The sequence below is a fragment of the Sander lucioperca genome, chromosome 7 (genome assembly GCF_008315115.2).
Source record: "Sander lucioperca isolate FBNREF2018 chromosome 7, SLUC_FBN_1.2, whole genome shotgun sequence".
Taxonomy (NCBI): Eukaryota; Metazoa; Chordata; class Actinopteri; order Perciformes; family Percidae; genus Sander; species Sander lucioperca.
Window position 1 is genome coordinate 39,703,712 of NC_050179.1, and position 25,304 is coordinate 39,729,015.

Below are 25,304 nucleotides of genomic sequence, written 5' to 3' on the forward strand. Positions count from 1 at the left end.
ATCTCGAAAAAAAAAGAAAAAAAAAAAAAAAAATTCTTAACCTGCACTTTCATATGTCTCTTTGTAGCTTTGCTTATTTAAAGCTAATGTACTTGCACTTACTACTTGTTGTCTGGAGTTTAAACCTTCACAGTTGAAAGCACTTAATTGTAAGTCGCTTTGGATAAAAGCGTCAGCTAAATGACATGTAATATAATGTAATGTAATAAAATATGAATACATGAATGTTAATTGCAGGTCTATGACCGAACGCAAAGTTTGTTCCATTGTGTAAAAGCCAGATGCCCATGCACCATCCCGACATCCACACCCTTACTTCCCACCTCGCTATATATAGGGCACATCATTTCCTGCATTGGCACTCAACATTGGCACTGGATGTAAATCCTGAGTTGTGGAATTATAAGGATAATGGGCTGAAACAATTCACCCTCTCATGAATATCTTGATATGGCACAGCTCCACTGCTTCCAACGTTGCTCTTCTAACATCTCCAAAGTGGGTTGAACCAGTGGTTTACAATCTTCTAGTCTCGCATTGCCTTCCTCCACAGCGCTGTGGATCACAATCGTCGTGGGCGGCGCTAAGCCCCGGACAGAGCCACCGTGCCTCTGCAAAATAGCCTCAGGAAGGAACTTGTTTTGGTGGAATGTGTGTTCAAAAGTAGTTTTAGTCGTGCAACAGAAAACTAGATTGGAAAGATTTGACAGATAGTCTAGCTAGCTGTCTGGATTTACCCTGCAGAGATCTGAGGAGCAGCTAACCACAGTCCTCACAAATCCACCGGAGGTTAGAACGCCAACACAAAGAAAGCAGAAGGTGTGTGACATCTGGCGGGACTTGAACAATCCCGGAAGTGGAATGTCATCGATATAGTCTAACAATCTCTTCCTACCACACTGACCTACCAAACTGAGTGACCTACATTATAGTACTGCTACTATTATTATTCCTACATTCTTATCAGTAGCTGGAATCCAAATGTAAAGTTTGTCCTGAAGGTGTGTCCCAAAGACTGTGCTAAGTGAGTTTCATAGCAATCCACAAAAAAACCTTAAGGAATAATTTTATGGGGACCTTGACTACACCAAATTCCATAGAAATCTGGCCAGAGTCTTTAAGATACCTTAGGAAGTTTATCAAGTGGAAATTAGGGTCAGAAGAATTTGTCATTTGAAAATTAAGGACAGAAGAGTTTGTCGAGTGAAAAATTTTACTTGATGGTGGTGCTAGACAGAAAAGTCACAGAGTCACCAAAATGATTAGGAATCATCCTCTGGGGACTATAAATGCTTCAAATTTCATCCCAATCTAAAAAGTAATTGTTGAGCCGTCTTGCTGCCGTACAAAGTGATCAGCAGACCAAATGATGAACAGGCAGTCTGACCAATTTAAATGCTCACAAATTCACAACTTCACCCACCATTTACAAACTGTGTACATAGACTAACAAGGAGACACACAATCACATATAAATCCTAAACTACATGTGTTTGAGTAACATCTCTTGTTACAGTAAAGAAACAACAACTTCACCATGGATCAATGCACATTTAGGCACTAGACATGGCATTAAATCAGAGGAGGACAGCACCGGTGTCTTTCCACTGGCAGCAGTGGCATCATGAGGCCAAATATAGCCGGTGTAATGTAGTAATTGATTTCACAACCAGCTGTCTGACATAAGCACGTCAGAGTGAATAAAGATGGCGAGGAAGAGAGGGATGAGACGGGGTGAGACGAGAAAAGACAGAGATGGGAGGATGAAATGGTGTGAAGGAGGAAGAGTTGAGTGAAATATTTGCAGTGACCGAGAGGGATAGAAGAGAGACATGCTGTGAGTGGCAAGAAGAAAAAGAAAACTAGCCAAAGACGGCTAAAGAAGGGATGAAATGCTGGGAGACAGAGAAGGAGGTGCACAGGGAAAATAGTTTGGAACGGAGAGAGTGACACAAGCCGATTTAACAGCAGAGAATGCCCATGCAAGAGAAGCAGAGTTGGTGGAAATAACACATTTGTTAAGACTGTCCTCCCCTGCTTCATTAAGTTGTTGAAGCAGCAATTACGACTCATATTTACATTTATAGTGGTGGCGCACTCTAGCAGCCATAGTAATTATGACGGGAACAAAACAAGTCAAAAGTCAGGTGACGAACAATAAGAGCGGCAAATTCGGCGTAAGGAGGGATGGGTCAAACAAACTTACAGACTTTCATGCAGGAGACCAGGGTTCATGTCCCTTTTTGAAATTAAAGTAAACGGCAAACCACAATGTTTTTTCTACAGAACTACGTCATGTACCTCACCACGTGGTGAAAAAGGTCTGTCTGATTTTAAATTCACCTTTTTAGGAAATTTTCATGTAACTGATCCCTGTGTGTTTCACATCAAAATGTTCAGAACAAACTCAGCTGTATAGTGACGCCCACATTTTTTCTAGAGCAACGTGTGAAGAGATAATTTGGCGCTAAAGCTGAAACGTTGATGTTGTCTTTTTGAAATTCCTCAAATCTCATTTGAAATATATTTATTGTGAAACATTTCATTCAACAAAGGAGTTTGCATGGCATTTACATGTTTCTTTAAGAATAATCATAACAACAAAAAACAGTAACAGACATCATACGAAATTCCTCAAATCTCTTTTGAAAACAAACCTTAACTTATGATGTGTGTTGTATGAATTGTTTTGGTGCTTGAAATTAGTTTACCAAAGCCTTAGCTTATACATGATTAAAATAGTAAATAAATGTCTTAAATACAATTTTTAGTCTAGACGGATTTCAGAAAAAAGGCCTTCTATAAGAAGTGAGGAGCATTTATGGGTACAAGTCGGGAACCGGCCTACCTTACATATTTCAAGGGTGCTAAGTCCAAAAAAAATGGTACCCAAGCGAAATTTTAAGTTTTTGACCTTCTACTTTGCATATCAAAATGGCCACCAAATTGCCCATCTTGCACATTGTCAGTCATTGGACCATTTCCCCCTAGTGTTTTTGTAAGTAGGCAATCAAGATGAGGAAATTAAGCTTCTAGATCGATAGTCAAGGGTCAGAGCAAGGATATAGTGGAGGCTCACTGCCTTTTTTATGTATATACATGCAAATGTACAACTTCTAAGGTGGAATTGAGCATTATATGTGTCATTTTTAAGGTGGACATAAATATTCAATAAATGTTACTCTGAAATTTCCCCTGTTGATATGACATATGATGTACACCATATTACATGATAACAAAGAAAAAAATCCATTGCAAGTTGTCTGAGATTTCATGTTTTTATGCAAATTAAGCATTTGTTCTCTAAATTCTAAGATGGGAAAAACCCAGGTGAATAGGGAGAAATATTCAAAAAGAGACCACCATGAAACTTCCCAAGTTGAATATTTAGATCAGGACATAGCATGGTCAGTCCCATCTCTGAGGACCTTTTGCCTGAGATGAATGTAACAGCAAAGAGGATCGTAACAGTTTCACACGCTTTGGTAAGTTTCCTGTTTTTTGATTTTTTTAGACAAACAATGTCAATATTCCTTAGTTATTGATTGAACTTGTTACCCTATTTATCCAAAATGATACTTTTTCAACCATAGTGGGTCAAAATTGTGTATTTCAATGATATTGAGATGGCTAGCAACTGGGAGAAAACTAGCTAACAGTTTTGGAGGGAAAAAACAGCTAGCTAGTTTTTTCCCAGTTGTGCCCTAAAGATTACCACCTTTGTTGATACAAGTTTATTTCTTATAATTCCACCCCAAACATAGTAGCATTTCATGCACTAACTGGTTGTGATACCACATCATACATTGCAAGTCACACCAAAAGTACATCGTGGAAAGTTTGGAAAATGCACCATCAATTGCTCAGCAACCTCGGAATTGGTGATCTCACGGCGGAGACTCAAAGATCTTCAGAGGCTTTTGTCTGCAGAATATATGATGTGCATAAAATGACTCTGTTGATGCAGCAAGGCATATACTTTTCTCTAGGACAGGTAAACCAGAAGCAATGCCGGCGACAAGCGATGCACTCCACTTCCATCTGCTGAGAGTACACTACCAGGCAATGGTTTGGAGAAATGCTCACTATGCCACACCTGAGCTTCCTTCACCCTTGAACATGAGATGGAAACATGTCAATTCAGGACTACAGCCCATTCTTATGTCACAGAATCCAATACCTGAAAGTTGCCTGGAAATGATCCTGTGTGCCTGTAAAAAACAATGCACAACACGCCAGTGCAAATGCCAAAAATCAGGGCTGTTATGCACTGCAATGTGTGCATGTCAGAGTGATGACCAATGTCCTTGTTTAAATGTGGAGTTGTAGTCCTCAAGTATACCAAGGCAAGGGGTAACCAAAGAACTTGGAAAAGGACTGCAGAAAGAAATACTAATCAAAATGAAATTCCAAAGACAAATGGCACACAAGCAAACTAGAAAGGTATAAAACCAATTTACCAGAAACAATTTACAGAGGGAGTGAACTACAGAACTAAAAATCTAACAGAAAAAAGCAAAGCAATTAGCTACAAACATGAAAGAAAATATACAGAAACAAGATGTGATCTGTAGAACTAATATAACAGAAGAAAGCGAAAGCTAGACTCCAAAGGAAATATACAGAAATGCGGAGTGACCTATGGAACTTACAGAAGAAGACAGATGAAAGTAAAGCAATTAGCTACAAACATGAAAGAAAATATACAGAAACAATATGTGATCTGTAGAACTGTTCAAGGGAAGTTTCATGGTGTTTTGGGGTTTTTCGATGTTTGAATTAAGAGCATAAATGCTTTGTTTGCATAAAAAAATGAAATCTCAGACAACTTGCCATGGTGTTTTTCTTAGTTATTATGTAATATGGAATACATCACATATCATATATACACTGGGAACATTTAAGAGTGATATTGATTGAATATTTATGTCGGCCTTAAAAAATGACACAAATAATGCTTAATTTCACCTTAAAAGTTGGTATTTTGCATATATATATATATATATATATATATATATATATATACATAAAAAAGGCGCTGAGCCTCCACTACATCCTTGCTCTGACCCTAGACTATAGATCTAGAAACTTAATTTCCTCATCTTTGATTGCCTACTTACAAACAAACTAGGGGGAAATGGTCCAACGACTGAGCAAGATAGGCAATTTGGCGGCCATTTTGATATGCAAATTAGAAAGTCAAAAACTCACAATTTCGCTTGGGTACCAGTTTTTTGGGATTTAGCACCCTTGAAATATGTAAAGTAGGCCGGTTCCCGACTTGAACCCATAAATGCTCCTCACTTTCACTTTTTCGGTACATCCCGTCTAGAATATTTTGTAATATCGCCTTTTGAGTAGGGGTTTTGTCAAACGTTGTTTGGAGGTGCCGGTGTGTCTTTCATCCTCAGAGGGTTAACCCAAACCATGTTTTTCTTAACTTAACCAAGTAGTTTTTGTGCCTTAACCTAACCAAACTGCGACCGCTTCACAACGTTAACGTGTTTAAAACCGTGACTTTGGTTTAGATGTAAAACACACCTGTAATATTTATGAAAGGATCCTGTGGGTTGCATTAGAGGGCAGGAATAAATGACCTATGTTGTTGCATGGTTTGAAGGAATCAATTGGTTGTAATTATTGTCATACCATCTCCGAGTGGCTATGTACGAGTAATTTGTAAAGCCAGCAATGTTGCACTAATTAATAGTTTTTAATGTAAACAATGTATCAAATTATTACATATCATGTGAAATTGATTGTGAATTCACAGAGAATTATCACCCAACTTTCCAGTTAGCTTTTTAGCTTCTTTTAGCTCATTGTTTTTTTTGTTGTTTTGCAGACGATGTACAAATTTATTTGCCTGTAAAAAACAATGACAAGGACACTGTCCAGCCTTTGTTGAACTGCTTGAGTGATATCAAAATTTGGTTGGATCAGAATTTTCTCTGTCTCAATGATAATAAGACTGAAATTGTTGTGTTTGGTCGCGCTGAACATTTTAGTGCCTGTGTTGATGCTCTTGGTACTTTAGGTTCCCATATTCGACCTTTTACCAAGAATCTGGGTGTGATTTTTGACAGTGCTTTTAAATTTGATAAACAGATTAGCTCTGTTGTTAAAACCAGTTTCTTTCAGCTGAGACTATTGGCTAAGGTTAAGCCTTACCTGCTACGCAAAGACTTTGAAAGAGTCATACATGCATTTATTACGTCCCATTTAGATTACTGTAACTCTTTGTATGTTGGATTGGATCAGTCATCCCTTCGTCGGTTACAGTTAGTCCAGAACGCAGCAGCTCGACTTTTAACTGGGACTAAAAAGTGCGACCATATCACACCGGTTTTGGCCACGCTCCACTCGCAAATTTGTTTCAGGATCAAATTTAAAATTGTATTAATTGTTTTCAAAATCTTAAATGGGTTGTCGCCTTCTTATTTATCAGAGCTTTTACATGTCCACACACCTGTCAGAGCACTGAGCTCTTCCAATCAGATGCTCCTCGATGTGCCCGGATCCAGGTTAAAAAATAAAGGTGACCGAGCCTTTTCATTGGCTGCTCCAAACCTCTGGAATGGTCTACCTATTAATGTAAGAACAGCTCAGACCATTGAAACTTTCAAGTCCTTGCTTAAGACCCATTACTATGCTTTGGCTTTCAAATCAAGTTGAGCTTTGATATCTTGACCTTGTTGTTGTGCTGTTGGTTATTTTGTATTGTATACAGTGTATTGTTTGTGTATATTATCTCTTTGATTTTGAACTTTGTTAAGCACTTTGGTCAACTATGGTTGTTTTTAAACGTGCTATATAAATAAAATTGAACTGAACTGAACTGAATTGTTGAGGTTTTACATCCGCAAAGTCTCTTCTCATCAGCACCATTTTCTAGCAGCAGCAGGCAGCTGTTTTCAGTATAAAAAAGAAGCTCTAATGTACTGACTTTACACTACTTGCTTAGCACCAAACATTAGACAGACACCGCTGACAGTCAGGGACTAGTTGGTGGAGAACGAAACAGAACTAACCTCCATTGTCAGCGTCATTTCAACGCTTCCCATTCATTTCTATGGAAGCAGCCATGCAATGAATTCTGGTAGTGTCGCAGGGACTTTGGAGAAGCGGGGCGTCGAGTCGCTGGCTCCTCATTTGCCTAAAGTTGAATCCAGCCAACTTTATGCAAATGAGGAGCAGCCGACTCGGCTCGGCGCCTCTCAAAAGCTGACGAAAATCTTTTAAACTGACAGTTGTCGATCTGAAATAAAGACAGATTCAGTAATTGCATGGCCTATTTCTCTACGTTTTGGTGAACTATTTTCGCAAAATAACAGATCGTATTCTGAACGAGCTGCCATTATGGTCAGTTTTGAAATCCAGGAGCAGACTGCCCCACGTGACGCGTTCATCCAATCAGCTGCAGCCATCGCGGTTGTAGGAGGGAGCAGACTGTTTTCTTTGTTTGTCAGTATAGAGAAACTGGTGGCAAGCATACAGTAAGTAGACACTGGATATTATAATCGATCAGCAATCACTGTGAAAGGTCAGCAAAACAACATTGAAGGCCACAAATCAATAAATGATAAATAAAACCTAAAATCAATAAACGCTGTTCTAAATCACATACGCTACAAATTTCCAAGCTCTTTTTTAGCTTTAAAAACTGATGTTAAACCACCCCCCGATGAATGATTCAGTATTGTTGCCGTTTGTGTTGTTGTTTAGCTGATTTTCCAGAAAGATTTCCTAAAGATTGTGTTACTATGTGTGTGTACGCAGTGACAGATAAAACATAATACATTTTGTATAGGGGGATCTAATGTCTGAGTTGTGTAATTAAGTTTTATGCTGATGGATCAATAACCTTAGGGGAGACAATGTTCTCAAAGTTATGCAAAATTTAGAGAAAATCCAGTATGATGTACACAGATGGTCCTAGAGGCAAAATTGTAAATCCCTGGAAGCGAGTATGTAAGAAACCCAAGGAGGGTAGAAACAAGGATTTATCAAAGTGAAATAATGATGAGGTTATCCTTTAGGATGCTTGTTGTTTTGAATATTTCATGCTCAGTGCTTATTTCTGTGCTGTCTGTGGGCGGCACAGTGTTCATTTTCTTAGGATTATCTGTCAATGACGTTAGAATGTGTGTAGGTGGCGCTCTTTGCTTTGTCTGTTCAGCCGTTTGGGCTGTGACTGCTGGCGTTACTCATCCAGTTCTACTTTTGATTCCAGCTTAAGACAATTTACAGGCTGTCTAATGCATATTGAGTTGATCTTCCTGACAGTCAGGAGTCTCCAATGTCAGTCGCAAGTGTGCACTTCCATTTAAAATAAGGCTTTGCCCCCGGACATAGGATATTTATGGTATAAGATATTTTTCTATAAAAATCCTCCTACTGAACAAGCTGTCCCTCTCACTTCGGAAATTACGGCTATGCCCCTGACGTGACGTGTACGCTTGTTGTAATTTAGCGCGCGGCAGGTCAGGGCCAGGGTAGTCTATATCCTCGACCTTCCACTTCCGGGATTGCTCTGGTGCCGCCGGAAATTCCACCGTATGTCCTTATTTTCCTTCCTGAAACTATTTAGCAGAGGCACCACGGCTTTTCCCAGTGCTAAGCGCCAACCAAGATGATTGTGATTGGTTTAAAGAAATGGCAATAAACTAGAGCACATTTTTCTCCCATCCCGGAATGCTGTGTGGACTAGCCAGACCTTCCTCCGCAGCGCTGTGGAGGAAGGTCTGTCTATGTGAAACTATGGACAAATCAGACTCAAACAGGAAACAAAGCTAAACAAAGACACATGAAACCAAACACTACAAAATAATAACAAGAAGTAAATCAAGTGAAACATACAAGATGAGTACAGGAAAAACAGCACAAATAACAAAGAAACAGGAATCAATCAAAACACTGAGCAAGAGTTAACAAAATAAAACAGGAAACACGACAACAGAAACCCACAACCCTGACAAAAAAGCCAAGCGGAGGATGACGGAGAGAGGAATACTTTCAGCAGCTGGAAGTATTGTTATTATATAAAGGATTTGATTCGTGTGGGAACGTCGATGACATCCAACATGTGACTGTGAGCAGAGCAGAGCAGCGTCGCTCTCCCCTCTCGCCTTGTGCACAGCGAGTTGCTATGGTGATGGGAATCTGCATCGCCAGGTCCGTTTCATAACGTAAGCCTTTTTGAAACTCGACAACAAACTTAATATGTAAATGTGCGACAGGCTTCGTAACATAACATAGTTTAAAGTCAGAATTTAGACTTTTTTCTTAGAATTCTGAGAATAATGAGAATAATTCTGACTTTAGACTAAATTTTCACATGCGGCCCTAATCCTCTTCTGTAGGTGTTCGTACAGCAACAGTAAAAAGCATTAATGTCAATCAGAAATACAGAATAGAAATAAATTGGCTCAAATAAACATGTCACTGATTTGTTATTTTAATTAGAAGATAAAGGATGATGATGGAGGAAAACAGTAGAAATACAGCTATAAAGTAAAGGGAGCAGGAAGAAGAGAGGAGGTGTTGTTTGGTCTCTGTTCCCTTCGTGGCTCCGGTCCAGTGGCCTCAGAAAGGTCACATTCACCCACTTAATAAACTGGTCACAATGGGAGGGAGAAGAAGAGAAAAACAAAATCATTAGGTTTGAATGGAATGGGTGCCTGTCTCCATGTTTATCTAGCGGTTGCGAGGGATTTCCCCCTTTCTGGTATATTTCTGGAACTCCTTCATGTAGAGAAGAATGTGTTTACCCAGAGTTACCCAAAATGTGTTTGTGTGAATATCCTACAGCTTAATGATAAATGACATTAACTGCTAAAAAACTGTTTGCTAAAATAAGCCTAAGCTCCCCGTCACCAGTGAGTAATGCGTCTTGGAAACATAACCAGGACACAATCTAACTATTAACCCTGTGAGGTCGAAGGGCATTTTTACATATCTTTTTAAATTAACCTTTTAAGGGTATTTGTATATAAATGATCCCCATGTGTTTCATATCAAAATGTTCAGAACAAACTCAGCTTTCTGTAAAGTTAGGCCCAAATTTGTTCCAGAGCAATGTGTAAAGAGATAATTTGACCCTAAAGCTGAAAAGGTGATATTTGCTTTTTGAAATTTCTCAAATGTCTCTTGTGAAAACAAACCTACACACTTGTTTTGGTGCTTGAAATGAATTAACAAAAGTCTTGGGTTCACAAAAGTAGCGTAATATATGAACAAAATAGTAAATAAATGTCTAAAATAAAAATGTTTGTAAAATCGCTTTTTGAATACAAGCGTTGTCAAACATTGCTTGGACTCGCCAGTGGGTCTTTTGTCCTCAGTGAGTTAAAACAGTATATGGAGCTCATAGTGATGAACCCACAGAGAATGATTACCAAGCCTACAGTTCCCCTCAGCTCCACAGAGCATTTCATCATCTTTCCGCTCATCGTTTTGGTTTTACAACTTTACAGTTTTGGCTCAGTCTCACAGCTGCCTTATGCGTCATTTCCAGACATATTTCATTTTCCAGCAGCTGTTTACACCAACATTTTAAAAAGCCTTGGCTGCATGAACGAAGCTCTCAGGTTGATTTGAGTACTTTAGAGGTATTTGCACCATTGTGGCCTCAAAGACACCCTTTGTCTTGTTGCCAGTGGCGCAGAGTAGTCACATATTAGCTTTGCGGTGGAGCTTTACTTCAAAGATCCTCAATAGCTATGGTCTTCACTACTTTTTTTATGAGCGCCACACTGATAGGACAAAGTCAATAGGAGAGCCTGTTACTGCAAAGTATCAAACTTTACATCCAGTCATAAATACCATGTCTGCTTATCAGTCTGTCATCCCTGAACATATGCAATTCTTTGCATAGCTGGACAGACCGCCCAAACTGGCAACTTTGCAGGGAGTCAGTCTTATGGATGGAAGGGCAGAGCAAGTTTAAATATCTTTTCTAGTCTATATTTCTATCTTGTAATGCCACTGTTTTGGGTATTTAAAAAAATATATATATTTGTAAGATGACTTAAGGTTATGGTATAGCCCTGCTTGTTTTTAATGTGTTTATGAAATATCTGTATTGATTGCATGATCATATCACTGTATTATTTACTGCCATGCGAGCCTCAAATTAAAGCTTGGGGGGCCACAGAGTAACACTGCTCTATACTAAAGATCGAGCGCATTTAAAGCAGCGCCGATGGTATGATATATATACACACTTCCTGTCTCCAAAAGGGGCGTGGCCTCGATTGAACATGTAGTGAACGTGGTGTGGATGGATGAAACTTATACCCTGTTTACACGAAGGGAAGACGCAGATATTTTCCTGCGGTTTGGCCTCTCATTTACACGAAAACCCCGTTTTCATCACAGAAAACGATTATTTCTAAAAACTCCGGCCAAAGTGGAGATTTTGGAAAACTTCGTTTGCACGTTTGCATGTAAACTGAGACAAACGGAGGTTTAGGCAGCCGAGAGAGAGAAAGAGGAAGTGATTCGTTGCTGTTGTTGCTATTTTCGGGCTTGTGATTGGCTAACATGGGCTTGAGCTTCTCGTTACACTGCCACCTACAGGTGTGGCGTGCTCTTAACGACATTGACAGCATATATACACGGGCACATGTAAACGAACACTTTTCTGAAAACATAGAGGTTCTAAATGTCCGTTTATGAAAATAGCCGGCCACGTGTAAATGTAGTCTTATATTTCAATAATTTATTAACACTTTATTTTGCTAACATTAGATGTTTACACAGCTAACAGACATGTTTAGCATCACGTAGATTAGTTTTGTTATGGCGTTCGTGAACATTAGTTGACGTTAGCTTCTCTGTGTTGCCAGATCTCGCGAGAGTTTGGTCCTGAGACACAAACAGGTCTCAAACAAAGTTCATTTTTTTCTCCTGATGTGTCCGTCTGAAAATGACTATTTTAGTGTCAGAATGTTCAGGAGATATGTGGCTTCTGAAGAATGGCTCCAATATTTACTTTGGTGACTATGGGGCGAAAGAATCGCTCATAATCTGTGTTCACGTTCACGTCTCCCGTTGGAATCGACACACTCAGGACCTGCCGCTAGTCTCCTAAAGAGGCGTGGCCGTGGCGGAGCCCACGTGACACTGATACAGGAAACTACTCCGAGATGGGGCATCTCGGTTCTAAACCGTCAGTGTTTACTTTAAAAATCTGTCCAGGACTGATGTGGATAATTTCCACATAATTTCTTATAGGGTGGATTTTCATTTGTAAGTAGTGTCTCTGACACTCTAGGGTCTCACACACACACACACACACACACACACACACACACACACACACACACACACACACACACACACACACACTTCATCAGCTGCAGGGAATGACTGTAAGTGGCATCTGGGCTTTGTCTCTTTAAGGGTGTCGGATAAAAACAGATTTCGCTGAACCACTGCCAGACAGAGGAGACAGAGGGCAAATGACGATGGAGAGAGAGCAAAGGGTGGAACGAAACGGAAGGGAAGAGACAGAGAGGTGGTGTGTGGGTTGATACCATTGTCAAGGTGTTGCAAGCCCTGACGGAATTGGGTCAGTGACATCATCAGTTACATCCATCTCTCTAACTTCACATTAAAGGAGAAATTGTAGAGAGTGTTGTTCGAAAAAAAAAAAAACTGTAACTCTAACCAATCTGCCAGTGTGTGTGTGTCTGTGTGTGTGTGTGTGTGCCCTCAAACACAAAAGGCCAGTTTAATCAGACCTTAATACAGCCTCTTTCTCTTATTATCTTTGGGGCAGTAGGCACTTGAAAGCTCCACTTTATACAGAGTAATCAGTCAGGAGGCATCTATATCTTTGTTTGCTGCCTTTTTGTAGATACTGTACTTTAACCTTTTGGAAAAAAAAGATGGTTGGTCAATCTCTCTCAGGGATTGCTTTTTAGAGTGTAGTGGAGAGTGAGGTGGTGTTTGTGTGTACAGAGGAAATACAATCTGTATCTGTCCTGCGTTATCACTTCCTTGTTAGGTGGATTAAACTCATGTCAGGACTGCAGACACATGACATAAACTGTGTTTTTTTACTCACCGTACTGCAAGTCCAGACACACAATGTACAAATTCCAGCACAATTAGAGGTACCCTATAGACTTCTAGTAGTCCTAGAGCATTGGGTTTATGAGTGAGTCCCTGTTTTCTTTGTCTCATGTACTCGCACAAGAACAAACATGCATGCTTGCATACAGGTGACTGCCACTGGTTTCACATTATTCCAGTGACCTATGCACCAAGAAACACAGCAATGCGCCAACAAAGGCAGAACGAAGGATATAAGCAAGGCAGGTCTCAAAATGCTCAAAAAATGGTGTTTGCAAATGTATTCCGCGGCAGGCTGTTCTCATGAATCATTTATACATATATCTACGAAAAGAAATGCTTTTATTTGTATTTATTCCACTTATTTATTGCTGAATGCACCACAGTAACTGCTGCTGTATAAGGCTACATTTACATTGCCACGTTTTGTTTTTTAAGCAGAGTTTTGAGCCAAAAGTGCTCTCCGTGCACACAAGTGTTTTTAGCTCTTCTAATCTAAATAATCTCCGTTTAAACTAATGCGCCTAAACCGCATATCTCATCAACATTCTCATACTGGGCATGCACGTGCCCGTTGCTGGTAGTGGCCATGGTAATGTTAATAGCTTAGTCTCGAACGAGACATTATGACAGTTAGAAAGGCGGTGAAACACTGGCGTCAGTGTCGGTGTTGCCAAAGGTCTCTGTTTGCGGCCGTTGAGACTGCAACACAACCCTGCAGATTCCAAACTAAAACGGGTCAGAAGTGTTTCTAAATGTCTCCGGATTAGGGGCTCGGAAACGCCAGAGCAGGGGGAATGAGAGGGGGAAACACCAGAGCAGGGGGAATGAGAGGGGGAAACGCCAGAGCAGGGGGAATGAGAGGGGGAAATGTAGCAAAAGATATTCGTTTTTAAAACAAAACGTAGCAATGTAAATGTAGCCAGAGGCCGCTTCGGTCTGCGTAGGGAGGAGGTCGGAGTGGATGGTTTGGATCTTAAACACAGGGCTTTCAAGTGGGGGAGCGGAGTTTGTGTCCCGGGCAGACTTTCACCCAGGAAAAGGGTGTCTGTGTCCCGGGAGTACTACTTAAGGGGACTGGTAGTGGTGGAAGAAGTATTCAGAGTCTTTACTCAAGTAAAAGTTCTAATACCACACTGTAACAACACTCAGTTACAAGTAAAAGTCCAGCATTTAAAATGTTACTGAAGTAAAAAAAAAAAAAAGTATCATCAGGAAAATGTACTCAAAGTATTAAAAGTAAAAGAACTCAATGCAGAAAAATCCTCACATTTTAGAAACTGGAAACGATCCAAAAAGTTCTGCCAATCAACTAACTCGTCTAATCATTTCAGCTGGACTATATATTGTTGGCTAGTTTCATTTATAATAAAACATTGTATCTTATAAACTACATGTGTTTTGTGTGCAGAAATCTTAATGTGTAAAGTAACTAGTAACTAAAGCTGTCAGATGAATGTAGTGGAGTAAAAAGTACAATATTTCTCTCTGAAATGTAGCGGAGTAGAAGTAGAAAGTGGCATGAAAAGAAAAGACTCAAGTAAAGTACAAGTACCTCAACATTTGTACTTAGGTACAGTACTGGAGTAAATGTACTTAGTTACATTCCACCACTGATTTGCACAGTGTGTCATTAGTACTTTTACTTAAGTAAATAGCTGAAGACTTCTTCTACCACTTTTAATAACTGAAGGAGACAGATATAATCAAAATATTAACATTTTTATATTTATCCTTCTCCAGTGTTGAGCACATTTGGACTTAAGTACAGTACTGGAGTAAATGTACTTAAATACATTCCACCACTGGGGACCAGTGTTTTAATCCAAACCACAACCTATTTTTCAAATCTTAGCTAGTCGTTTTGGTGCCTAAACTTCGCTGTCATCCCCACATGACACTCACATTTTGTCGTCTAAACTCAACTGAAACAGCCCCTAAAATGGTACCCGACTCCCAGTAACCTTTTCTCTAACTAAGCTAAACTAAAGCTAAACTTAGTTGTTATGTGATGGCGGTCACCTAATTTCGTAGGATATCACACAAATTGCTGTGCACAAGTTTTTCGTACGATATCATACGAACCCATTCATGAGAATGCGTTGTATGAGCAAGGAAATGCATTCAACGCAGTTATCAGACCTCAAAGATACACACAGCAAACATACTGTAGCATAATGAAAACTCCACGGAAAAAAATCAGTTTGGAAAGGATTTATCTCTAGCTCCAATCTAAAGCATCACTGGTCCTGTTTTTACTTTTTCATTGACTTGTCATTAAATTCTGATATGTACTGTAACGGTTTATGTTTTGTGTTGATTTCCCAATAAATCAGGTTTGCAGCAAAACTAATTTCCATCTTGATTCCATCTCCTCTGTTTCCAATCAGCTACTCATCTATCAGCTGCTCACGTTATTTCCGTTCAGTACAACCTTTAATCAGCGATCTGAGTCCTTCCATCATTTCACAATGTGGATTTGTGAAATTACCCCAGGAAGGACTGTTTTTCATTCCATTGGGTTACAACGGCCATCATCATGTATCACACTGGTAGCGATGCACATGCAAATGTTTGGTCAAACAGAAAGTATTCTGCATAATGAAATAATGGTGTAACCCTAGATGTATGTGTGTGCGTGTTGCCATGGTGATTGCAGGTTGCTGTCCAGGATGGCGGGGATGAAGGAGCAGCAGTTCACCGAGGAGAAGCCCCTGCTGCCGGAGCAGCGAGGAGTGGACTCAGACATGGTCAGTCCGCCTGCTTTATTTACCGTGTGTGTGTCCTCCGTGTAACTAACCCTCCTTTGTGCAATTAACCCTCCTGTATGGGCGCTCACACGCTGTTTAGTGTGTGCAGGATGAACCGCTTTGAATCTCTTGGTGTATTGAGACAGAGATGTTTGTGCTCATTAGCTGTGATGGCTCATAATTAGACAATGGGCTTGTTTACCAGCGGAGAAGGAAATTAATGAACTCCATCCAACCATGACTCTCTGATAACAAGACTATGAAAAGATGAGAGCTCATTTAAGCTGAGAGAGAGTGGTGGAGAACAAAATTCAATTCAGTTTTATTTATAGTGTCAAGTCATTACAGGAGTTATCTCAGGACACTTTACAGACACTTTATGGATCAGAGTAGGTCTAGACCACACTCTATTATTTTCAAATTCCGCCCATGAGCAATGCAGTGCATTTGGTGCAACAGTGGCGAGGAAAAACGTCCTTTAAAGAGGCAGAAACCTGAGACAGGCCCCTTGGTGGGCGGCCATCTGCTGCTGTCAGTTGGGACACAGAGACACAGATACAGACATACAGAAATATGATTCATATTAATTAAAGCAGTTGGTGTGATGGATAGTAGCAATTAGAGTGACAACTAAGATAATATAACTATGACTAGAAATAATAGTAGTAGCAGTGCAGGGGCAGGGCGTTGAGCAGGACCATGGCAGCAGCTGCAACCACGATCCAGGTGCGACCACAATCCAAGAAAACCCACGAGGCCAGAAAACATAAGGACTCCGAGGAAGAAGCTAAGTTATTAACACGCATTAATGGGACATGAATGCACACAGATGGAGAGAGAGAAGCGGAGAGGGGAGCTCAGAGTGTCAAAGGAAGTCCCCTGGCAGTCTAAACCTATAGCAGCATTACTAAGAGCTGGTCCAAGGCAAACCTGGGCCAGCCTAAAAAGGGTTGGTAGATGAATACGACATCAATGAAGAGAAGCAGAGCTGAAGAGGAAAACAAAGACAGAGAATAGGCAGTGGACGGTTACATAAAGGCCACCTATCCATTATCTCAGCAACAGGTTGCGGCTGAATCAGGGCTCTTGAATGTTTGAGAGCCACTCGTTGCAGAAATTATGGAAATAGTGGAGATGTGCCAGATCAACTTCACAGAAAAGCGACATGAAGAGGCAAGAATTATGCCTGAAAAAACACTCCTTTCTCCTTAAACTTTTAAAACAGCCATTGCTTAGTGAGGTGTGTTGGTTGTCACCAGACTTAAAAGTAATCTGCAGATTTGAAAATGAAATAAAAACTAAATTCTAAACTGTTATAATCTTGGAATGGAGAAGAACAAATGTAGATAAAGTGTACTCGATACTAAATTGCCAATTATGCAAATGCTGTTTTTATTGTAGTGGAAAACAAACAGGCAGCGAGGTGATTACTGCCCAGAATAGCGTGAAAACAACATATTGAACAAACCATAAACAAGACTGGCCTATTCTTCTGCTCCTGACATGCGTCTCATTTCTGCTGGAGGAATCAGATGAAACATGTTAGCCATGACTCACTTGGCCAGTGTGTCAGAAATGAAACATGCAGCCAGGAGACACAGTCGCTCAGGGTCTCTTGACTCTGAAGCTTAACCCTCGTGATGTCCTTGGGTCAAATCTGACCCATTTTCAAAGTTTCTATTTCAGAAATATAGGTATCTTTCAACCAAATTGCCCAATTATAACGCAGATGGTTCCTTACAACGCTCTTCACAAGTAAAATGAAAGATCAGTTCACTACTTTCATTGAATTATGGGTGTTTTATTCAACATTTTAGCACATTTCTGCTTTTTAAACAAACAAATTAGGTATGATTTCATATAAATGAGGTGTAGTATGTGTACAACTAGTGTTTATAATTTGGTGTTAGTGGAAAAAAAAAACAAAGCGCAAAAACGTCACAAGTGACAAAAATGTTGAAAAAAGTTACAATCAGTCAAACACAAATATAAAAAAGGCGTCAAAAACATCGGAAAAAAGCAACAAAATGGCAAAAAAGCAACAAAAACATCAAGGGAACATTATTTTTTTAGCCGGGAGGACAACACAAGGGTTAATAGAAGTAGCCGTAAAATGCTCTGCATCAATATGAATGGCTAATTACGCTATTGATCAGCTGGGCTAGCGACAGGTCATTAGGCCTGCCTCATTACCACTCACTGCTTACATGCAGCGGTGGAAGAAGTACTCACATACCACACTGTAGAAATACTCTGTTACAAGTAAAAGTCTTGCATTGGAAATGTAACTTAAGTTAACATATAATATACTCAAAGTATTAAAAGTAAAAGTACTCAGTGCAGGAGAATCCTCCCATTGTAGAAAGTGTAAAGGATCCAACCAGTTGTGTGTTTAATGGTCTGATCATCTCAGCTGGTCTTGTAGCCGTTATATTGTTGGCTAGTTTACTTTAGAATAAAACATCAGATTTTATAAACTACATGTGTTTTGTGAGCAGAAATCTTAATGTGTAACTAGTTACTAGTAACTAAAGCTGTAACAGATGAATGTAGTGGAGTAAAAAGTACAATATTTCTCTCTGAAATGTAGCGGAGTAGAAGTAGAAAGTGGCATGAAAAGAAAAGACTCAAGTTAAGTACAAGTACCTCAACATTTGGACTGAAGTACAGTACTGGAGTAAATGTACTTAGTTAAATTCCACCACTGATTTGCACAGTACTTTTATTAAAATAGCTAGTAAATAATTAGTAAAATAGCTGAATACTACTTCTACTACTTTTAATAACTGAAGGAGAAAGATGTAATCAAAATATTAACCCCGCCCACCCCCCACTCATAAAACAAGCGCACAACCTGTCAACAATCCTGATTCCTCTTTATTAGAACAATAATTCACCTTACAGGAGGAAAGGCAAACTGCATAACTGCAAACATTCTGCATTCAGACTGTTATGTTACGAAGCCTGTCGCACATTTACATTTAAATATTAAGTTTGTTGTCGAGTTTCACAAAGGCTTACGTTATGAAACGGACATTCCATCACTGTGCGTGACTCAACGGGCTGCTTGTTTTATCGCTCTGTCGAAGACGACTTCAGCAAAGAAACACTCTCTCCTCTCTCCACTCTCCTCTCTCCACTCTCCTCTCTCCTCTCTCCTCTCTCCTCTCTCCACTCTCCTCTCTCCTCCCTCCTCCCTCCTCTCTCCTCTCTCCTCTCTCCTCTCTCCTCTCTCCTCTCTCCTCTCTCCTCCCTCCTCTCTCCTCTCTCCTCCCTCCTCCCTCCTCCCTCCTCCCTCTTCTCTCCTCTCTCCTCTCTCCTCCCTCCTCCCTCCTCCCTCCTCTCTCCTCTCTCCTCTCTCCTCCCTCCTCCCTCCTCCCTCCTCTCTCCTCTCTCCTCTCTCCTCTCTCCTCCCTCCTCCCTCCTCCCTCCTCTCTCCTCCCTCCTCCTCCCTCCTCCTCTCCTCTCTCCTCTCTCCTCTCTCCTCCTCCTCCTCTCTCCTCTCTCCTCTCTCCTCTCTCCTCCCTCCTCCCTCCTCCCTCCTCCCTCTTCTCTCCTCTCTCCTCTCTCCTCTCTCCTCTCTCCTCTCTCCTCTCTCCTCTCTCCTCTCTCCTCTCTCCCAGCTCATTTCAAGTCTGTAGTTCTGGTGTTGTTACTGAGTGATTACTTCCTGGCACAAAACACGGGTAAAACTTGGACTAATGCTGCATTTAGTTCATACAGGGATAACAGAGAAGTCCTGATCCCGATCAAGCGAATCCAAATCTGACGCTAAAGGAGACATTTTGCGTCAATAACAAACGCCAAAGGCACCTGACGAGGCGTCGCTTTTTGACGCCATGCACTCTAAGAAATAAATCTGTAAAATAACAGAAAAGGTACTTTTTAAAAAAAAAAAAAAAAATGAAATTATGTGTGTACCTACAGTTAAAATACATTTGAAAGAAACTACAAAAGTGTTGCAAAAAGTGTCAAAAGGTCAAAAAAAAGCAACCAAAACAGCGACAGACTCTCCCAAAACCAACCTCTGTGGCCGCGAAAAGTTGTTGGAGCACAAATTATGCAATTTGAAATGGGAAAAACAAAAGTTCAACTGTGAATCACGTTCTATGGACAATTTCTGTTACAACATACAGTGATACTGTTGATACACAGATATTTCTGTGACTGTGAGTGTGGGAGAGAGAATGTGTTGCCTCAGTATGTCAAAGATCCTGCGCTACGGCCCTGAAAGAAACATCCCAGCTGCAGCCTTTTTCTACTCTGATGCTTATATTTACAATGTTTCCCATGTGACTTGAATGCAGCATATTCCTGGTTTAGAGTTGCATGTGCACAGTTTCATCCAGCAGGTCTCCGCCCGCAACCAGTTCCTACCAAAGGATGGCTAAAAGTCTGCAGCTTGACTTTCCTGATGATGCTGGAACAGAAAGGGATGCTAGAAGTGTGAGCCATAAAGGCTTTGAGCAGGGGTGTCAAACTCAACTTCCCAGAGGGCCACACTGGAAAAGAGAATCAGATCTGAAGGGCGGGACATGTAAAATTTATTTACATGTTTTAATCTCAACGAAAAAGTAAAATATCTTTGACCTTGTTATTGCATGTCTTATAAAAGTTTTCTCACTTACAGTTTGGTCGACATAAAGCTCCAAAAAAGTCAGGAAAGAAGTTTGGTAGCCGTCATAGAAAAAAGCAACAAGAATGTTGAAAAAAGTGACAAAAACAGCAGAAAAAGTAGAAAAAACTTGCAGAGAGCGCCAAAAACGTGGGAATAAGTGACAAAAACTTCGGAAAAAGCGACAAAAACTTTGGTGGACCAAAACTGATTGTGACCCTAAATTGATATGCAGACCGGGTCAAAATCTGCGTGGGGCTAGATGTGGCCCGCGGGCCTTAAGTTTGACACCCCTGGCTTTGAGGCTCACTGTGTGCATCTCCGAAGACCTCCATAAACATTGCATCAGAAAATGAATGATGAATGATATTCATTGTTGACTTCCCTGGTTGTTACCCAATAACCACCTTGTGTTTGTTGTTTTCGCCACACAGCAGGATAAAGGAGGGGAGGCATCAGGGGGGTTACCGCGCCCCGCCAGCCCCGCGCCCCTTAACCCCCCTCCTCCCCCCAGCCGCCCCACTCACCGCTGGCATGTCATGGCACGGCACTGGCTCCGCCAGACCCGCCGTCGGACCAGCGGGGTCCTCCCGGTAACTACCAGAACCAGCAGAGACATCCTGACTTCCAGCACACTGAATCAAACACACACACAACATGGACACACAGCTCGGAGAAATGAACTGGAAGCAGCTGAGCAGTTATAGTAAAGCAGGAAGGAAAAACAGATACGAACTGTTCCACATTCTAACAAAACCAGTGTCCTACCTATAATTCATTTGGCTGGACAACTAAATAACTTTAAAGTCTCGCGAGTTAAGGTCTTTTGCCTTTGTAAGGCAGTAAAGTGGCTTTGATTTTAAACACATTTTTCTAAAAAACATACAAGCCACACATTTCAGCCAGTACACATTGCAGGTCCACAGTGCTCTCCCCTCTCACTGTTCTCAGCGGATGCCTCTACATGCAGCATCACGGGGCGAGGGCGGGGGGGTTATAAGAAAGAGAAGATTGCCACCTGCTGGTCCGACCACCATACAGTCAACTCTCATTTTTATTCCCTACTGAACACAATGATCCATTTGCATGACGTCCACAGGGACTGAAGTTGCCCTGTCAGTTGCACATTTTCTGTTGAGATCACTTGTATTGGATTTCTGCCACTCTGGTGATGATGCAGTAGCATATCGGATAAGTTAACAGCTCATTAGGGCTGGGCCATACATCGATATTATATCGACATCAATATATGAGACTAGATATTGTCGGGCGATACTACAGACAAAACCATCCTTTTTCCAATTTTGAGTTTTTGGGCTATTTTGCTTCCATAGCATTTCTTCTTTCAGACTATTGGGGGAAAAAACATCCAAAATACACATTTAGATGTTTATTTTAACCCACTTTGACTATTTGTGCCTGCAAATTTCTCCTAAATTCACCAAACGTTTTTTTTACAGAGGGATTTGTTCCGATATCATTCATAGCCTGATTTATGTAACATTATATTCCTAAAATAACTATATATATATATATATATATATATATATATATTCTGATGTATGGAGTGATAAAAAGAGATTTTCCAAATTCCCTCTGTCAAACCCTTTGAATCTAATATGTCAACAAAATGAAACAAGAATTTTGAACCTGGCTGTATCCAATGTTCAGATTTCTGTGTCTGGAAATGTATGCAAACTAGCACATATTTAACAAGATAATTCATCATTTGCATATTTAAACATAACATTTTAGAAAACTTGTAATACAAAAGATATTTGTCTTAATGTCAGTAATCAACTGGGGAAGTTTCACGGTGATATCTATTAGTTAATTTTTGTGTTCATGTCTTTTAATGGTTTTACAGGCTGCATTACGGTAAAGTGATGTCATTTTCTGAACTTACCAGCTGTTCTATTATTTGCCTTTACCCACTTAGTCATTATATGACACCCAAGGTGAATAGGGAAAACAAATGAACTAATACATATCACTATGAAACTACTCCAATTGATTACTGATATTAAGACAAATATTTTTTGTATTACAAGTTCTCTGAAATTGTATGTTTAAATATGCAAATGAGGCATTATCTTGCATACATGTCCAGACACAGAAATCAAAATTCTTGTTTCATTTTGTTGACATATTAGAGTCAAAGATTTTCACACAGGGAATTTGGGATATCTTAGTCATGAACAAAGACAATGCTATGGAAGCAAAATAGCCCCGAAACTCAAAATACGATACGATATTATTGCGATTTTAAACACTTTGCAATATTCTGCGATATATTGCAATTTATTACCTTTTTTCCAGCTTCAAAATTTTCCCAATTTCAAATTATGTCCCCAAAAGGAAACTTTTTCAACATCTGTTTTATCTAAAAAGATACATTTCTCTGTTTGTTCATCTCACTTCAAATATTGCTGCAAAATGGGATGGTCAAGCAGACAAACTGACCAACAGATATATAATAATCAATCCATACTGCGTCTGTGTATCGATACAGTATTGCCACAGATAATATGGCGATACTATGCTGTATTGATTTTTTTTCTGCCACCCCAGTTTCTCCCCTTAATGATGATTATTTATCTAAGATCTCGTTGTGGAAATATTTCGTGAAAGCACCAATAGTCAACCCAACAATATCGCCGCAATATCGAAATCAATGTATTTTGTCGAAAATATTCTAATATATTCTCCATATCGCCCAGCCCTGTGGCTCATTCAATATTATTTGACATATGATATTCTTCCTATAGGGCAGCTTCAGGTCCTGTTGTTTTCTCTCTCTTTAGGTGTGTCCCTGATCTGACTTTGTTCACTCGGTGGAGTGCCACTCCTGTCCTTTCTTTTTCCAGTCATCACTGCTAATCACTTCAAATGTGACTGTCTTCACTCTTTTCCCCCTTTCTTAATCCACCACTATTCCTTTTCCTTTTTTCACTATGTAGCCTATCTGTACAGTATCCATCTTTAATCCTGTCATACTTTCTTTCAGCAATAATATCACAAATAATAGTGTCTTCTATTTGTGCATGTTTCACAAAGGAAGCTGTGTGACAACCATCTGTCTGACAGTTTTGACTGGTGGTGTCTAACCTTATGTGCATGTCCTTTATTTTAATCTTCATCGATTTCCAGATGTTCCTGCTCTGCTCTAAGCTTTTACAAAGGCAGCAGAGCAGTATTTTTTTTCAACCTATTTTCCTATGTTTTTGTGTCTAAGTGACTGATGGGAACAACAATCTTTGACATTGGTCCAGTATTAAGAGAGATCGCTGCAGTCGGCAGTGGTGAAACAAGCTACAATGTAAGTTAATAGGACAATTGTCCAGCTCGTATTTACTTTTACAAAGGTGCTCATTTTGCCACTGACAGACTCAGATTAATATTCTAAGTGTCTGACAACATTATAGAAAGGATTTCTAAGGAGGTCGACCTTTCTGTTAAAGAGTAAGATCCTTTTTTTAAACATAAATTGCGATTGCATAACCCACCAGACTCCATGTAAATAAACAGTAATTTTAGCATCGTAAAATACACTTCATTCAAAGTTGACAATAAAAAATAAAATAAAACTATGAAAAGCCATTTTGTGTCGTCTTTCCACTTTTCCAACCATCACAACTCTAGTTTTGATTGAAATACACACATAGTTTACAGATTTGCATGTGAAAATATGTTGGCTCTATACACACTAAAAGTATTGTTTTTTTAAATGGAGACTGGTGGGTTTAGTGCTAGCGACTTCAGAGCTGTTTCTGGTTAAACAGAAAGGTCTTAAAGAGGTTTTAAAGGTCTATCTCTGTAGGGAATCTTGTCAGTATTCAATATTAATCTGAGTCTGTCAGTGGCAAAACGAGCACTTTTGTGAAGGTAAATAGAAGCTGGGCAATTGTCCTATTAGTTTGTTTCTCCGCTGCTGACTGCAGCGATCTCTCTTAATACTGGACCAATGTCAACAAAGATTGTTGTTCCCATCAGTCACTTAGACACAAAAACATAGGAACATAGGGTCCAGGCTGAAAAAAACGGTACTTACCCATAAAATGGCATGCGCTGAAATAACACAGGTTAGGATCAGTGAGCGTTCACTGTTGTGTTGAGAAATGACAGAAACCATATAAAATGAGGGTTAACACTTTTTAATAATGGAACATGAATTAATTCATGTAGCACTTCATGAACTATCAGTAATGCACAAGGATTAATAGTATTATTAACTAGAACTGCAAGCAGTTATGACGGGGTCCAAGCCTCCCGGCACGAGTCGCCCCCAACGACCTGCCCAGCATACAAAAGCGATACACAAGGCGCAACGGTTATGGGGCACATGTAAATTATAATTCATGTACCATTATTATAAAGTGTTATCAAAATGAGTTTGAAAGTCGCTCCGTCATTTTCCAGCACATCAGTTACATTTAATCATGGATGGGAAACCTGTTTTATGTCAATGCATCTCTTCTTCAATGAAGAGTCAAGACCAGATTCCTAAAACAAGTACGCACTGCAAGAGAAAAGCATATTTTGTATTTTCTCTAAGAGCCCAAAAATATATATTGGCTGACATGATATTCAGAGGGTTCCAACACTGGAAAGTTTTGTCTGACATTGGCATAGCTATCACTTTGACTGATGCCAGCTTGTCATCAATCAGTGTCTCTGAAAAAAACCATCTATTTTGGCAGTCAGGGAGTCAGACTGGCTCGCAGGGATTCTGACTTACTGTGGCCGGATGGCAAAAAATGTCATTTTTTTACGTCCAGATTGTCTTCCCCAACTCGTCTTTGTATACAGACGTAGATGACTGGTATGGAATCTGGTTGCTTTGCTCTCTCTCTCATCCT

General features: G+C 40.0%; 1 protein-coding gene across 7 annotated transcripts in view; it reads left to right on the forward strand.

The window, feature by feature from the left end:
- ndrg4 (NDRG family member 4) overlaps positions 1-25,304 on the forward strand; it is a 76,332-nt gene that overhangs the window by 18,569 nt on the left and 32,459 nt on the right. For 4 of the 7 annotated variants that reach the window (XR_004897886.1, XM_031285355.2, XM_031285352.2 and 1 more), the window contains 2 exons: positions 15,740-15,830; positions 20,880-21,038. Coding sequence is in view for 6 of the 7 variants with exons in the window: in XM_031285352.2 (XP_031141212.1) it covers positions 15,740-15,830; positions 20,880-21,038 (250 nt within the window). In the remaining variant the exon portion in view is untranslated. The remainder of the gene's footprint in view (positions 1-15,739; positions 15,831-20,879; positions 21,039-25,304) is intronic. The other 3 variants (XM_031285358.2, XM_031285357.2, XM_031285356.2) reach the window with 2 other exon arrangements.